Source organism: Tenrec ecaudatus, chromosome 1 (genome assembly GCF_050624435.1).
Source record: "Tenrec ecaudatus isolate mTenEca1 chromosome 1, mTenEca1.hap1, whole genome shotgun sequence".
NCBI classification, from domain to species: Eukaryota; Metazoa; Chordata; class Mammalia; order Afrosoricida; family Tenrecidae; genus Tenrec; species Tenrec ecaudatus.
Window position 1 is genome coordinate 317,939,400 of NC_134530.1, and position 17,731 is coordinate 317,957,130.

At 46.8% G+C, this 17,731-nt stretch overlaps 1 protein-coding gene across 2 annotated transcripts in view; it reads right to left on the reverse strand.

Annotated features, from left to right (window-relative positions):
- CDKAL1 (CDKAL1 threonylcarbamoyladenosine tRNA methylthiotransferase) overlaps positions 1–17,731 on the reverse strand; it is a 770,441-nt gene that overhangs the window by 140,898 nt on the left and 611,812 nt on the right. For both annotated transcript variants that reach the window (XM_075533360.1, XM_075533370.1), the window contains exon 13: positions 7,361–7,423. In XM_075533360.1, the coding sequence (XP_075389475.1) occupies positions 7,361–7,423 (63 nt within the window). The remainder of the gene's footprint in view (positions 1–7,360; positions 7,424–17,731) is intronic.

A 17,731-nucleotide genomic window follows, 5' to 3' on the forward strand; every position in this document is an offset into this window, starting at 1 on the left:
CATGGTCTCTTCCCACAGCTATAGTCCATTTGGCTTCTGTGTGTCCCATCTGGAGAAGTCACATGTAGAGCAGCCCGCCACTTGTGTTGCTGAAAGAATGTATAAGTTGTTGGTCTTGAAAAATTCTATCATAGGACCTGAAAGCCATAGCATTTTCCTTTGGCTCACATACAAATGAAAGTTGGACAATGAATAAGAAGACCAAAGAAAAATCAATGCATTTGAACTATGATGTTGGTAAAGAATATTGAAAGTACCATGGACTGCTACAAGGACAAACCTATCTGTCTTGGAAGAAGTACAGTCAGACTCCTTACAGACAAAAATGGTGAGACTTGGTCTCCGATGCTTTGGATATGTTGTCAGGAGAGACCTGGCCCGGGGAAGGACATCGTGCTTGGGAAAGTCGAGGGCAGTAGGGAAGAGGAAGGCCCAGTGGCTGTAACAATAGGCTCAAACTTAAGAGCACTTGTAAGGACGCACGCCGCCAGGCAGTGTTTCGTCCTGTTGTACATTCTGTAGGGTCGCTATGAGTTGGAAGCAACTCGACAGCACCTAACAACACTGCCAAGGGCTGTACAGGCATTGCCTCTGTCCGATAATATGATGTTCACAAATCACACAGCATCCCAAGCCACGGAGTGCATCCTGGACATTAAATGGCACATCCTTTATCCGTAGGAAGAAATTACAGTTACTGAAGTGACAAAAATGAGAAGTTTACTTGACAAAATATAGTAATTATAATCATTACAGCCCCATCCCCAACACACACACACACACACACACACACACACACACACACACACACACTTTTGAAGAAATCTTTTACTTGTTTAGAGGTTCCTAAAGTGTGATGCCTGTAACAACTGTCTCACTATCACCCGAGAATACGCTCAAAATGTAAGTGCTCGGGTCTCATCTGAAATCTACCATCAGAAACTCTGGGGCTATTGTCCAGCAATCTGTTGTATACCCCACAGATGACTGGGGAGCCCTGGGGGTGTGGTGGCTGCCTGGTGGACTGTGGTCTGCACGGCCGGCAGTTGGAAACCACCAGCAGCTCCGAGGGACAAAGACTGGGCTTTCCACGCCCGTAAACAGTGACAATCTCAGAAACCCAGAGGGGTCACCAGGAGTCAGCGAGGACTTGACGGCAGGCAGGTGAGTAGAATTAACAGCTGATTATTAAACACAGTAAACTCTGAAAACAACTAGTGTCGCTTATTAATGTTTTTCTTTTTCTATAAATGAGAGTCCAAAAAGTAATAAGGAAGAAAACCCACACAAACATCTTCTGAAGACTCACTCTTTCACATTAATACTGGAGTATATATTAATTTGTACAAATTAACTATCTTTAGAAATTTACTCATAATGGCAGATGTTAAAAACCCTCTATAGACCAGAACCAAAATTTCTTTTTTTCTTTCTAAACGTTTCCATATTTTATAATAGCGTTTGATATTAGAAGCTTGTAAGTGTCTGATTAATGATCTTAGATTTCACCCTGAAGACATCATGGTGCGAGCCCTCGTGTGCACACCCCCACCCCACGCATACAACCAAATTCACTGCCACTGAGTCGATGCTGGCTCATGGTGACCCTAGAAGCCAGGGCAGAAGTGCACCTGTGAGTTTCCAAGCTTGCTGCTCTTTATGGGAGCAAAAAGCCCGACCTTCCTTCCACAGAGCTGCTGGTGGCTTTGAGATGCTGACCTTGCAGTTGGTGCCCCACCAAGTAATCCACCACGGGGCCACCAGGGCGCCTCCTGAAAATACAATCCCAACAGAATCTAACCAGCAAGCAGGAGAACTAGACATTGGCTATGCATTTTGCTGATTAAAGCAACATAGAGATCTAAAAAGAAAAACACAAAGAAAAATGGGATAGTATTTCCCAAAGTAGGCAACAGTGTCTGTCCCCCACCCCCCCTGAAGTGGGGGGGGGGCAGTGTCCGCTGGAATGATCCAGGGGGCTGCAAAAGAAGATGCCAACACTTTACCCTGGAATTAGGGGCTATAGTACAAAGGCTTTTCATTGTCAGGGGGTGCTGGGTAACCTTTTTTTAATGGAGGTGGGGTGCCAGGTAAGTTTGGAAGCCATGACTCAAAGCCTAAAATACAATCAGACTAGCTGCTGCTTCAGGCTCCCTCTTCCAATGCTCTTTTATCTGCACAGAGTAAGGGGAGTGCATGTTGGCCTAGCCTTCTTTGGTTGCTGTTTACATCTTTATTTATTACAAAAATTCTTAAAAAGGATGTGGGCAGATAGATGTGGAACCCCTAATACCTCTCCAAAATGAAATTCTTTCTGTCTCAAGGAGCATTTAAAGCAGCGTGTGGTAGAGAAATAAGCATTTTCCTTGGCTAGTGCTTGCCTGTTAGTTTGTCATCCTGGGGTGGTGAATGTGTTGTCAGCAGCTCTGGTGGCTCACTGGGTAACGTCCTGGGCTGCTGACCATCAGGTCAGCGATCGGAACCAGCAGCCGCTCCGCTGGAGGAAGACGAGACTGTCTACTCCTGTAGAGTGACAGTCGTGGAACCCTCGGGGGCAGGTCTACCCGGTCCTCTAGGTCACACTGGGTCAGCATGGACTCATGGCACCGAGCGAGGATGCTAGAGCCCTGGTGGCACTATTGGGCAAGTGCTGGACTGCTACCTGCAAGGTGGGAGACAGAAGCCCACCAGGTGCACTGTGGGCGAAAGCTGGGCTTTCTGCTTCCACAAAGATTTACAGCTTGAGAAACCCTAGCCAGGGATGATGTGAGTTGGAATCGACTTCAAGGCAGTGCGTGCTGAATTTTTATAACGCTAGAAGCTGGCATTTCAAGTAGAAGCAGAGTTGCCCATGGCAGACAGGCTTCAGCAGAGCTTTCAGGTTGGAAGCAAGGCCTCCTTTTAAAAATCAGCCAACGGACCACACACACAATTATTGTTGGAGATCATGCGGCGTGACTCCCCTGGGTTAGAAGGCCCTCAATAGACACGGGAGTCACCGCCACAGGCATAAGCGTGCCGACCATCTTGAAGATGGGGCAGCATTTCGCTCTGTTGTCCAGCGGGGTGCTGTGAGCCTGGATGACTGACAGCAAGGAAGAGCAACAAGCACAGGTTCCTTAAGGCTCCAGGTGGGTGCAAACCTTGCGTTGCACTTTATCTGAGTTTGGCAACAGCGTTTGAGAGCAAACCCACGGACCATGTAGAGCCTACATCATGGCCTCAAGGTATGATGCAGAAGGGCATTGTACCGGGCCTCACAAAACACCCAGTTTGTTTAACCTGGTGACTGGCCTGTGTGTGGGGTCAGGCAGGAGTGATCTTGTTTGAGGGAGAGTGGAGAGAAAATATAACTAACCGACACAGGCCGAGTAAATGGTTGTAGTGACTAATCTTTGTATCTGCAACTGTTCAGCAGCTTCAAGGAGGCTAGGCTACCGCTGAAGTGGCCCATGATGATTTGGGATGAAACCTGAAGCAAATTATGCCAACTTGAGTTTAGTTTAGGAGTTTTGTTTCAGGGGAATGGAGTTGACTCAGCGTAACAGAGCCCCTGAAATGCTGAGTAAGCCTTCTTCGGGACACACTTACTGCAGGGCCAACATGAACAAGGAAAAGGAATTTAGCTGGAGAGGAAGAGAGGCTACCACAACCTTCATTCCCAGGAGCAGACCACAGCTTGCTTCATTTTTAATTTTTTTTGGTTTCAACAGTCATGGACACATTATTCATTTTATTTTATGCTGCCTCATCCACTTCTCTACTTTAAATTATAGTTTTAATATGATGTCTTTCTCTAGAGACAAATAGATATGAGGGCGGGGGTGACAAAGTTAGTAGACAAATGGAGCGAAACGATCATGGCACTTTTCCACAAATGTTTAGAAGTCCATTGAATGAATCGAGAGACAGCCTCTGGATAGTGCAAGCGTTTACTGGGCTCGGCTGGGGTGCTGTGCATTACTGCCCACCAAAGGGATGCAAGTTCAAGTTGACCGGAGTCATTTCTGAAGAGTAAGCTACTGGTCTACTTTTAAAAAGCCAGTCACTGAAAACCCTACTTGTGCTTTGACACACCCGGGGTCCCGGGACCCAGTAACTGGGCTTTCCACGTATACCGTTGTTAAGGGCCGATGAGTCACTTTTGACTCAGCGAAGCCCCATGTGACAGAACAGAAATGCTCCATTGGGTTTACACACTTTTTGAAGTATACACACACACACACACACACACACACACAGATAACAACTATCTATATGGTTGGCTTACTCCAGAAATTTCATTGAACCTGAAGTGCTTTTATAAACTTCAACACACATCTTGTAGTATTTTAGAAACTATCTCCCTAATAGGCTAATTTGTTTGCCTATAATCGGGTAATTGGAATAACCAAGCAATGTAAATAGAGCCCCATTATTTTGTTTATGTAAAAGAAAAGCAAGATGCTTAGGACTGAGAACCTAGCACCCGGGGTCTCAGTCCTTTGTGGTTTCAGTCTTTGGGGACACGGCAATCAGCAAGTAACAAGGTTAGAAGTAACAAGGCTGGCTTGGACTGGTTAAGAGCCGTCAACATGGGAGGTCACGACTGGCCTAGCATGAAGCGCTGCCCCTTTCCTTCACAACACGTACACAGAAGAGCAAGAGACAGGTGTCAGCAGAGCAAAGGCTGGGAGGCGCGCAGACCACTCACTCAGCAGTGCCCACCACCCCTGTGGCCATTGGTTCTGACTCGCAGTGACCCCCTCGCTGCTCTACAGCGTTTCGGAGGCTGTACATCTTCATGGGAGCAGCAGCCTCATCCCTCTGCTGTCAGTCGGTTCAAACCACTGAACTTCAGTCTGCAGCCTACGTCCCCAACAAGCCTCCTTGGCAGTCCAGTGAAGTAGACTCATGTATCTCCCCAGCTTGCATTTATGTCCACCGCCTCACCGCCGGATGACTAATCTGCAGGGCAATGCACTCTTCACAAAGGAAGCCAAAACCATTTGCGGTGACTTTGATACAATGCCACAAAGGATAGAAAGAGGAAGCTGGTAGAATCTGCAAATGGCTAAATCCAATTAAGAGTTCTAATAAAAGCGTAATGGAATTTCCCCTAACTGTGAATGAAAAAAAAATTAATGTTAGATGTGGGCAAAATTTAGACAAGTCAGACAAAGCTTTTGATTTGTCCTAAACGCTTCTGGTGTCGTCGTTCAGCGCTGACCTTATCCACTGTTGAGTTTATGCTGATTAAAATGACTTCATCTAACAACACCCCCAAAACCAGCAATAAAAAGCAACACTGCCATGGGAAACGGGGCCAATCTCACTTCTTTTGCGGCTGTTGTCAGCCTGCACCTTCTGACCGCATCAGCAGACACCCAGGCACCCTCTTAAACCAGCAGCCATATTGTGCAGAGTGACTGATTTAACTTGGAAGATGCAACTTGGAACGACACCATGTGGAGTACTATAACATCACCGTGACCGCTGAGGCACCTAAGCAGCACTCTCCTTACACATTTTTATTATGTAACCAACTGTAGAAACACTAGAAGTTGCTCACATTCTTGCAACTTCTATGGTCAACGGCTATAATATCCCATCCCGCCCACCACCCCAACTCAGACATCTCTGTGTTTTCAACTGAGAGAGTAGTTCTCACGTGACTTATTTTGGCTACTTAAAAATCCCTGCCACATAGCTCCGTGTAAATTCATAGATGAAGATTTATGTTTATATGAGCATCACGATAAACAGATTTACCAGAAGGGTGTGTGGCAGGGGAGCTTTGCCCAGGTCTCAGAAATCTTTGAAGATGTATTCGCCAGGAGAGTGTGATGTTACGGATTTTTAAAAAGATGGTTACTTAAATATTATTATGATTACTTTTTATTGTGATGTGTGAAAGCGTACAGGGCAAACTGGTTTTCCATTCGACAGTTCATACCCTTAATTTTTATTTGTAAGGGAGCCCTTATCTTGTACAAATGTATGGTGAAGTACTTGTAATTGAAGACGGTACCTGGGAATTCTTCAAAAATGGAAGCGGAGTGGATGAGTGTGGGTTTGGATAAAAAGAGAGTGATGGTACATTTTAAAAACTGTGGGATGGGGATGTGGGGCTTGGGATTTGAATTGTGTCTCCCTGTTCCCCCTCACCCCACAACATGTATCAACTTGGCTGGGCCATGCATCTCAGTCGTGTGGCAGTTACGTAATGGGCACTGACGTAAGGACCACCCCCAACACCCACTGCCATCACGCATGCGATGTGATGTGATGTGATGTGATAAACCAGTAAGAGGAAGAGAGGTGGGATGGACCACCCTTGATCCCTGACCTGATGTGAGGCGAGTTTCTCTAGGGGGTGGTCTTCAACCTCATTTATCTTGTAAGAGAAACAAAGCCAAGATCAGATGCCTTACTCTCGCCAAGAAGGAAGGGTCAGGAGTGTCGTGTACCCTGTGGCTCTGAGGTCTCAAACCTGTGAAGCTCCTAGACTTCGGGGAATATCGGTGCCTGGATGCTGGGTGCCGAAGGAGGCAAGACCTGTTCCCCAGAGCTCCCGCAGAGAGAAGGCCTTCCCCTGGAGCCAACACTCTGAGCTTGGACCTCACCTCTCTCAGAAGGAGGCCACTCACTGCCACAGCAGCAGTAGAGAAGACGACACTCAGGACAGCATGTGGTCTTGTCTTACAGCAAAGCTTTTGAATGCGTATTGCACAGATAAAGTTAGACACAGACTTTTGGTACAATGTTTGTTTTTAAAAATAACTTGCTATCGGTTGTACTGGAGAATTGAGTGTTGGCGGTCTATGTTGCAAAGACCCTTTTATATATCTCAGAAGCCAAGAGGATCCACCGTGCTGTTTGGAACAAGAGAACAAAATCCAACCCAACCCCACGACACCTACAATCCTGCCTTTTCTCCATCTTCTAGAGCAAGGGGTCTCAACCTTCCTCCTGCTGCGACCCTTTTAACACAGTGCCTCACGTGGGGATGACACCCCCCACCCAACCATAAAGTTATTTTCGTTGCGACTTCATCACTGTCATTTTGCTTCTGTTATGAATCAGGCGACCCCTGTGAAAGGGGGGTCGTTCAATCCCTCAAAGGGGTCACGACCCACAGGTTGAGAACCACCGTTCTAGATGATATGGGTGACAACAAGCAACCGAATTTTAATACGAACAAAGGAATGAAAGTGTCCTGTTTTCTGTTTAAAAGGTGAAAGAGCTTTAAATTTAAAGTCAACTAAAATTGAAACATACAATTGGCAAGTAGACTTCAAAATCACAACTTTGGTCAAAATGACGCTACGCATTCTAAAAGATTAACGCTGCCAGTGCACTCACAGCACACTTCTCTTACCTTGTGGTCATATGGGTTGTACGAATGAAATATCCGAGAAAGATCTTTTGTCCTTTGCTTTTTCTGCGAAGGAAACAAACAGACAAACATTTGAGTTGGCAGGTGGTGAAAATTAACAGGTGCATGCACATTACAAAAGATGACTTAGTTAAGATATTTTTCTTTCGGGAAGCTGGAGGAGGGGGCACCAGTGTCAACCTGGGACACATGGATGCAATTAGAAGCCGAAGTCGCTCCACGGTTATGTGGGTAATTGTCACCGAGCAGTCGGGCATCTTCTGGCTGGAATGGCTCATAATTAAGACACACTCATTAAAAGAAAAAAATTAAAAGCCCCTTTAAAAAGCTGTAACTCAGAGACAGAAATAAAGAAAACACTGAGAAAATTAACACATGAGAAAATTAACACGCACGCGTGCACACACACACAGGGCATTGTCAGTGTACGACCAAGTGCCGGTCCTCTGAACTGGGTCCTGACGGGCACCTGCTCCTTCAGGTGGCCTGGTTGCAGCTGCAGCCTGTCCGCTAGAGCCGGCAGGCATGAAGACATGTGTGTTTTGTCACTGCGGTGTCCTAGTGCCTGGCGTGGTGTCTCACACACTGTAGGCGGCACTCAATAAAAAAAGCGTGGGATTAACGATGACAGGCATGTTAGGCACCGACCTGGTCAACGGTGATGCCTGAAACCAGGCCCTCTTTACGAAAAGAGAAGTCTCTTTTTACCTCGAATGCTCTGCTCCACTCAAGTGGAAAGCATGCCGGCAAACTCGGGCACCACTCAAGTCCCTCCTCCACCCCTCTCCCCGGGATCCACAAAGAGGAGGAAGGTGGGGTCCCCCTGGGGCAGCAGCGCGGTGCTTAGCTTCTCATCCATTGTGACCTGTCCCTTCACCATAACCACTATGAGCAACTTTAAATATGGTTTCCGATTGTCTGAAGATGAATAGGTGTGTGTGTGTGTGTGTGTGTGTGCCCAACTGACTACTACTTTCAGAGAAAAGCAGTCTTTCTCTAAATATTGCTCTGAAATTTGCTTTTCTCTCCACTTTGGAATTCATCTTTGCCAACTATCCTTGTTTGTATAGACTGGTCTACAATGCCTTATATAGCTTCTGAAACCCTCACCTCCCTGACGTCTTTTCTTCTGCAGTATGACTTTTTAAACGTGACATGAGCCTTACATTGGAAAGAGCATTTTTAAAGAAACAGATGGCTTATGGAAGCAGGGCAGCTGGATCCAACCGGACGCAGGTTTATCCATCTGGACGCTGTTTTGGGTGACCGCTGAGTCAGCTCTGACTCACTGCTGTGTAACACAAAAAATAACACTGCCCGGTCCTGGGCTGTCTTCATGACCACTGCCAGTTGGTCCAATTAATTGAATTATCTTGGTAGACACTGCTCTTTGGTCCTCTCCCCACAACCACTCCCAGTTCACCCTTTCACCAAAGAGAACCAGGAAAGACGCCCGCCCAGCTTTTTAAGAGGACATTCTTAAGAATTTCTCTCACCTGTTGGGAGATTAGAACATTTCAACCTTACAGATACAATATTTCTAAAACATACTGAACATTTTCCCAACTGCCAATTATAGAAACTACATATATATGATATTTTTAAAACATCATAGAATTAGCCCACAAACACATCTTGAAATTCTACCTCATATGTGACTTGCTTTTCTTAACACTGACCCAGCTTACTTCTGGTTCTACTTTGATCTTGCTATTCCGCCTACCAGGGCACCCCAGCTTTCTATCTCTGACTTACATGAGTCCTATGGTGCCATGGGTTACTCATGGGGCTGCTAACCGCAAGGTTGGAAGTTCAAACCTTCAGCTGAGAAAGAGAAGCAAGAGGAGTGTCTGCTTCTATAAAGCTTCACCTCTCGGAAACCCTAAGGGCCTATTTACAGTCCCAGGCAGTCCTTCTCAGTCCAACAGAGTTGCAAATGAAACTGAATCTCCTCGATGGCAGTGGGTTTGGGTGTCTTTGGTATTCATGCTTCCTTGGAAAGTCTCTCCTGTCTACAAACTCCAGAACCCTCAATCCCATCATACCTCAATCCCAGAAATCTAAGCTGATCCCCTTGACTGTGTCCTAAATGATCTTCTTGATTGTTCTGAGTAGTTGGATCTGGTACTTAAATTGCCCTTATTGTGTGCCTTCACGCTGATTCGGATTCACAGGGACCTGTGGAATTTCCTAAACTGGAATCTTTACAGGAAGAAGTTGCCAGGTCTTTTCTCCCGCAGATCCACAGGTGGATTAAAACCATTGATCTTTCTGTTAGCAGCCCAGCGCCCACTCCTTGTGCCACCAGGGCTCCTGGCGTTTCAATGGGGTCTGTGTTAAGTCATTTGCACAGTGTGAGGTTTTTGCTTGGACCAATCTGCCTATTTCAGAACTACTTGTGGAGTCAGAATTCCAAGTGGACATCGTTCCCAGCACTCAATCTTTCCACATATGACATCTATTCAAAGTCATCCTTCCCCAAAGCTCAACCTAAATTCCCCCCCCCCCTGCCCACTTCTGAGCCTCACTTCTAACCATCTAACTCTAAAAGTAATTTAACACCCCCTTCTCCGAGAGGGCAGAAGACGGGTCCCTCTGATGATTGGAGAGAGTCCTCCTGGCTAATGAAAAGCTGGCTCTGTGAGCCTTGGCATCTGTTTTGAATAGGACTGCTTGCCCAGCAAAGCCTCAAGAGCTCACAATTTTCTCCTTCCTGTTCCTACACCCACTGGCTTGATGTAACCGTTCTTGGCTTGTACTTCAATCAGAAGATGGATATTAATACTTCCTTTGAGAGGAGGCTTAATATGAAGCATTGGGGGAATTTTCCCCCTCCCCAAAGAAAGGAAATTATGCTCGGGAAGATGGTGAGAGAGACAGCATGTCAGAGGTTACCTTAGGTAGCATTCCAAGGAAGAATCGGTCCCAGAAATGGCGGGAGTTGGCAGGTAGACAACGAATATCCAGAGATTAGTCTGCCTGACCTTCTCATACGGGTTGTGGTTTCATATCTCCATTTTGATAGTTAGACCCTTTTATTATGGGTGACCTCAAACCATCATGTACAGGAAGAGGGCTATGAATGGCAAGAATAGTCTTAGATTCGCTCCCAAAGAAGCCAGTGATCAAAGCATGACCCTTTCCTAACAACAAATGAATCCTATGCAAAGGCAGTGCAATCTTGACTACACACGCTGAAAGTGGTAAGTACTAACCAGGCCAGTTAACTTAAAACCTGTGACGTCAGCGCCATGTTGCCTGGTGGGAGCACAGTCAGGGACCCGAATGGAGGTCGACCTTGGCTTGCAGGCCCAATTCAGCCCACTGGCTGATTTTTTCCAAGGAAGGTTTGCTGTGACAGAGTCATTCCCCAACCCCCATTCATTTCTGTAGTGCCTGTGGTTGCATGTGTGCTGAAGCAGTAGATCACGTGTACTTCCCAAATTCTTATGTATTTACTAGATGACTCCATACAAGCAAAGGATGTTGGGCCTGGATCCAGATCCTAGACTCGATATGTCTACTTCTAGTGAGACCCCCTTGACCTCAAAGCAACTAACTACTTGGCACAATTTGTTATTCCTCCATTGATCAGCTGCAGATGGCTCCCAGGTGGAGCATACATCAGGATGCACAGAACAGGTCAAACAACAGTGAGCGGTCTGGTCTGTCGGGCTTTGCTCTCAGGGCATGCTGTGTTCAGACAGTGAATCTACAAGTGCATTTCCAGAGTGTGCCCAGCTGCTTTGGACATGAGACTCCCAGAGCCTGCGGCATCCATAGCCCAACGGCGCTAACACTCCAGGTTTCAGGTGCACGTCACTACAACAGGGCCCTTGTGACTAGTGAGGCAGCCTCCTGAATGTAGGCAACAGGAAGAGTACACTCGAACAAAACCTGTTGAGCCCTGCTATCAGCCGTTTTAACTGAAACTTCAAGCTGAGCCAAAAAATGGAATAATTAGGTCTTTTCCTGTTGCATCAGCCCGTGTCTAAATTACCTCCCACTTTTTAGCCTGTTAAAACAGACAGCTCGGTCATGCAACCACCTGTTAATTCGCCACAGGCTTAAAAAGTAAACCTGGTAAACAAGACGTGCGAGGAGCTTGTAACAAGGGTGGTCCAAGCGCAGCGGGCATGGCAAGCGTCTGCTCATGCAGGAGGCACCTTCAAGTCACCCTCACCGTCGCTAAGTGACGGGAAAAGGCGCAGTTCACAGAGGGAGGAGGGCATTTAAAAGTAACAGCAGGGTGGGTCCTGCACTCATTCACTGTGGGCTGAAAACCCAACACCTTCTGACTCATAGTGACCCTACGGGACAGAGGGGTACAGTCCGGAGGGCTTTCAAGGCTGTCAATCTGTTAGAACTGACTGCCACATCTTTCTCTCACTGAGAGGCTGGAAGGTTTGAACTACTGACCATCGCGTAACAGCAAAATGCTTAACCACCGTGCCAAGAGCCCTCCTTACACAGCCAATTCTTAGATTCCCTAAGCCGCACCTTTGCCAACCTTGGATTTATAGGCACTTCATACAGTACTTAAAAAAATCATTTTATTGGGGGCTCTTACAGCTCTTACAACATTCCATAAGTCAACTATATCAAGCATCTTTGTACTTAAGTTGTTATTCTCATTTTAAAAATATTTACTTTCTATTTGAGCCCACAGTATCAACTCCACTTTTTCCCCTCCCTCTCCCCATATATTGCTGTTGTACTCCACCGTCTGAGGACCAAACACAGTGATGACCTCTTTTCTTACAGGAGGATAACACAAAAAGCCCTGCTATAAAAAAATCAGATACTTTTACTATGCAAAAATCTCAAAATGGGACACTATTGTTTCTTAACCTATCCACCACTTAGGTTTACACATTTCTGAGGGTGGAGCTTTCCACCTCTCCAACCATTCCCCAGGGAACTGTCTGCACTGCGTGATTTACCACCAGGCCAAAATGACAGGGACTCAAATCGATCGTGTTCCTCTTAAATGTCTGGTTGAGTTTAGGGAACAAAAAATGTCTGAAGGGGCAAGACCAGAGCTCTACAGAGGATGGGGGCAGGTTTCCTTGTAAGATTCTCACAGGATAGTCTTTAGGACCCTTGAACAATAAGCAGTTGAGCCTTGTCCTCAGTGGAAAATAATTCCTAAGCATAACTTCCTTCACACTTTTCTCTTCAGTGCAACTGTTGATTTTCTGAAAACTTACTCCAGGTTAGAAAGCTGATGGTGCCCGGCTATCAAAAGATATAGTGTCTAGGATCTTAAAGGCTTGAACATAAACAGACGGCCATTTAGCAACATAAGCAACAAAGCCCACATGGAAGACATTTAGCACACATGGAAGACATGCAACATTTAGCAACATAAGCAACAAAGCCCACATGGATGATGTACACCACCCTGCTTGATCACAAGATGCCGCAGGGATCAGCTATCAGGCATCAAAGAACAAAAAACTCATATCATTGTGTGCTCACTTCCCCAGTATGATCACTGAAGACAAATGGGTTCATAAGCAAATGTGGTGAAAAAAACTGATGGTGCCCGGCTATCAAAAGATATAGCGTCCGGGATCTTAAAAGCTTGAAGGTAAACAAGTGGCCATCTAGCTCAGGAGCAACAAAGCCCACATGGAAGAAGCATATTAGCCTGCTTGATCACAAGGTGCCAAAGGGATCAATTATCAGGCATCAAAGAACCAAAATTCATATCATTGTGTGCTCACCTCCCGAATACAATCACTGAAGACAAATAGATGCATAAGAAAATGTGGTGAAGAAAGCTGATGGTGCCCAGCTATCAAAAGATATAGCATCTGGGGTCTTGTAAACAAGCGGCCATCTAGCTCAGAAGCAACAAAGCCCACATGGAAGAAGCACACCAGCCTGTGTGATCACGAGGTGTCGAAGGGATCAGGTATCAGGCATCATCAGAACAAAAAAATCATATCATTGTGAATCAGGGGGGCAGTGTGGAGTGGAGACCCAAAGCCCATCTATAGGCAATGGGACATCCCTTATGGAAGGGTCACCGGGAGGAGATGAGCCAGTCAGGGTGCAGTGTAACAATGATGAAATATACAACTTTCCTCTAGTTCTTAACTGTTTCCCCCCCCACCCCACCAACATGATCCCAATTCTACCTTACAAATCTGGCTAGACCAGAGGATGTACACTGGTACAGACAGGAACTGGAAACGCAGAGAATCCAGGGCAGATGACCCCTTCAGGACCAGTGGTTTTAGTGGCAATACTGGGAGAGTAGAGGGAGGGTGAGTTGGAAACGGGGAACCCATTACAAGGATCTACATGTGACCTCCTCCCTTGGGGACAGACAACAGAAAAGTGGGTGAAGGGAGACGCTGACAGTGTAAGATATGACAAAATAATAATTTATAAATTATCTAAGACTCATGGGGGCGGGGGGAAGCAAGGGAGGGAGGGGGTAAAATGAGGAGCTGATGCCAGAGGCTTAGGTGGAGAGCCAATGTTTTGAGAATGATGAGGGCAATGAATGTACAAATGTGCTTTACACAATTGATGTATGTGTGGATTGTGTTAAGAGTGGCATGAGCCCCTAATAAAATGATTAAAAAGCAAAATGAAACTTCTTCCAGGGAGGTCCCCCTGATTGTCCAGTGTCCACTGAGAAGATATATTCCTCACCCAAAGAGCAAGTAAAGCTGAGTGCTTTGGGGCAGGAGCTGACGCGTGGACTGAGGTGTCACTGGGCACTTAGTTGGAGCAGCTAGAGCTGAGAGCCAATGCGGAGTGGCTTGCCCTTTAGGTATTTATTGGCAACCTTAAAAGAGCTTTGTAATATTGCCCAAGCAGTGTATAGTATCTGAAGGTTATAGGAAAGCCCGGCAGGGACGAAACTCTTCTGACTGAGCAGGTGTATCCTGAGCATTTCTCACCTGATTTGTAGCCTGTTAACTTCCCTAAGATGTTCCGTCCACATGAGCACTGCCTGTGAATGCTGTTAAGGTACTGCAATGTACTATGGAAACCAACCAAAAAGTAGAGAGCGTGGTGGGAGACAGAGCAATTAATCCAGATGACCTCTTTGGGATTATCCCAAATAGTCACAACTTTCTTAGCAAACTTCTCTATCTTGAAAATAACCTATCCAGCAGGACCACCCCTTCATAAGCCACTGTGTTGATTGGACCTGGAGCTTTGGATAATGTTGGTAAATCCATGACTCATCCTCGGTTAGGATTCAGTCCACAAAAACATCTTCCTTAGGTTCGGTCACACTTAAAAGACGGATGGAAAAGGCAGTTTTGAGCTAGATGATCTTCTAGCAGTGCTTCCGGTTTGCTGGCTGCCATGTGTTGGCTTAACATTCACGCTGTGGAACAACGGGAAGTCCCCACCTCAGTGGCCATTCCTTTGACGGTGGTTCCATGTCCTCCCCCCGGCTTCAGCCGATCAGCCGCAGTATCTCCATCCATCGAGCCTGGTGGCCTTTTCCTCTCTTGACGTTTATATCTTTGAGGTCTTCCTGACCGTCCTTAAAATGTGGGATCCAGCTAAACACCGCGGCTGAGTGCGGGGCAGCAGCAGTCCCTCAGGCTTGTGGGAAAGCCTCAGTGGCTGGGGAAAGCACCCCCCTCCGTTTGGTTAGAAATGTGGCATTAATTCACATCTCAAAAGCGTTTTCACTCCTGACACACTTGTCCCCTATTTGTGAAGTCCCCTCATGGGAATCAGAGAGGTGTGTTACCACTGCCAACTGCAAAGGCGTAGTTAAGCATCAGAAACCAAACAAACAAACAAAGACCCATGCATGTGCAAACTCTAGTGGCTGTACCACCCTGGTGCTTGGGTTTCACCCGAAACCAAGCACTATAAAGACCCGGGGGAGCATTTTTAACAGGACGGAGCCCTGGTGACATCATGGTTCAATGCCTGGCTGCGAATCAAAAGAACTCCAGTGCACCCTCGCCAGCTACTCCGGGGAGAGAGAGGCGGCAGCCGGCTCCTGTAAGGAGCACACTGGAGGCCCTGTGAAGGCAGCGCCTCTCCGCCCCACAGGGTCACAGTGAGTCAGAACTGACTCGACGGTGACAGCGTTCCAGGTTGCCAAAGCAATCATTTCCACTGTTATCAGAGTTATCCAGCAGGGCTCGGATCCCACCATGTGATGAGAACCTGGATTCTGACAGGGAGGTTAAAAAATCAGAAGTTGTAGCAATACACATCCATTTAAATGTTTTCCTTCTGATGCCTCAAAACCAGTTTAGTACTTTCTGTGCTAATCCTGTTGACTTAGATTAGGTTTCTGAATTTTTTTTCCAGGCATGATTATCAGGTGAAGATGACTAAGCTGACGGGTCCAGTTCTACATGCAGAGTCTCAGAAATGAAAAAGCCCACAAACCCAAGAGATTCTGATATTTCAAAGGGATGGTACGATCAAAATCAAGTTGTTTAATAAGCCTTCACTACTGTTAGAGGTAAGAAACCAAACAAGCCCATTGGTGCATCAGCTGACTTCTTGTCCCTTGCCCCTCTCTGCTGGAGAGCCACGACGTGGTGAAGTGGCCAACGGGCAGACTGGGAAAAGTGAAACACAGGTAAAGGTGAAAAGACCCAAACTGGATAAGCAGGTTCTGAAGAACGGAACTTGGTGTCGTGCAGAGAACAGCAAAGCAATGCTAGTGTGGTGGGGACTAGGAGAAGTCAGTTCTGCATGAAAATAATTCTAAAAGAAACTGAGGTCAACACCCACGAATGAAAGGCTGGAGGATCAAGAAACGGTCAGTTACTCATGCCTGGGCCAAGCATTCATTAGGGAAGTTAAGAACCATATTCTAAAGTAGAAGGGTTGTATACAGCCAAGAAGTTCAAGGAAAAACAAAACAAACAACAATGAATGCCTGCACATCCAAAAAGGCCTGGGGTGAAAATCTAGACAGGAACTGGGAGAGTCACAGGGAAGGCCAGACCTCAGCCTCGGACCTCAGGAATCCTAAGAGCCCTGGAGAAGTACAAGCCGCCAGGCAACTACAGAGGGAAGCGAGGGTGTTAGCTCACAAGGATGTGACCTGGTGTTTACCTTGGAATCTTGTGTGAAACTTCCTGTCGGGGCAGGTGCCAGCGCCAAGATGTGGCCAATGCTAGATCCACTGATGTGACTCTGTTCAGTTGGACAGGGAAAATATTGTTTATTGGAGAGTTGTTTCAGATCAAAGCAGAAAGAACTGAGCCTACAGACAAGACATATATAAGCTGTAAGGAAGTAAACCAGCTACAGACAAAGGAGAGAGAGAGGAGGTAGTTTTGTTGAACGGAAGTGGCTAAGGGATGGGAACATAGGACGCAAGAAAGGTTGTGACCCACGAGCCAAGTGGTGTTCGGAGATGGAGCCCGACGAGCAAGGCTGGAGGCCAGAGATGGTGAGAGAAGGTGTGGCAGTGACTCCGGTAACAGGACAACGTCCCAATCAGTTGGGAGCCAGAGAGACATGGGGTGGGTTTCAGAACTCGCCCGCAGGCAAATTGGACAGTACTTGGTGACTGGTTGGATAGGAGCAGGGACAACGAGCAGAGGAAGATTCCGCGACTCCTGGAATCCACGGTGAGAAGCCGGTTGGAGGGCGGTGGGTGTTGCTGTGATTAGGATGCTGTTGGGTCCATCCCGACACAGACTGATCCCGGGAGACAGAGGAGCCCTGCCCCTGAAGGTCATGTTGGCTGAATCTGCATCGGGACTGGCCGCCAGGTCTTCTCTCTCTCCAGGAGCTTCTTTCTGTGGGGTCAAACTGCCACCTCAGAGCAGCCAAGAGCTTAACCATCTGCCACTCCTGAGCTCTGTGGGCTTAGCAGGGGGGAGGGGAATTCAGTTCGAAATAAACTGAACTTGAGGTAACTGTGAGGCATCTGGAGCAAGAACACGAGGCACGAGGGAAGTCCGATATCAATAAGGGTATGGTTCTCCAAAGGGAGATGTGGACCATCAATTGGGAATCAAACCCAATCAAAGAACACATAATGTACGGTATGAGAGGCGATGCGATCACACAGGGACTATATGCAGTGAAGAAGGACACAGAAAAAAGCAGAGGTAACATCCTAGCTAACAACAGTTCTCTGACCTTGGGCCTGAAAAGAACCCTAGACTTCATGTGGAAAACAAGGGACATGGATAAGGTCGGTGGTTCTCAACTCTGTGGACAGGGTGGACTCCCTGGGGGGCCCTTAAAATATGCCGGGGCCCCAGCTCTAACCTCCTACCTAGTTACTCTGATTATATCATCCTGATGGGAACTGGGCATGCATATTATTTAAAAGCTCTCCAGGTACTTCTGATGGCTGACCAGAGCTGAAGTCCGCTAGCCAAGATG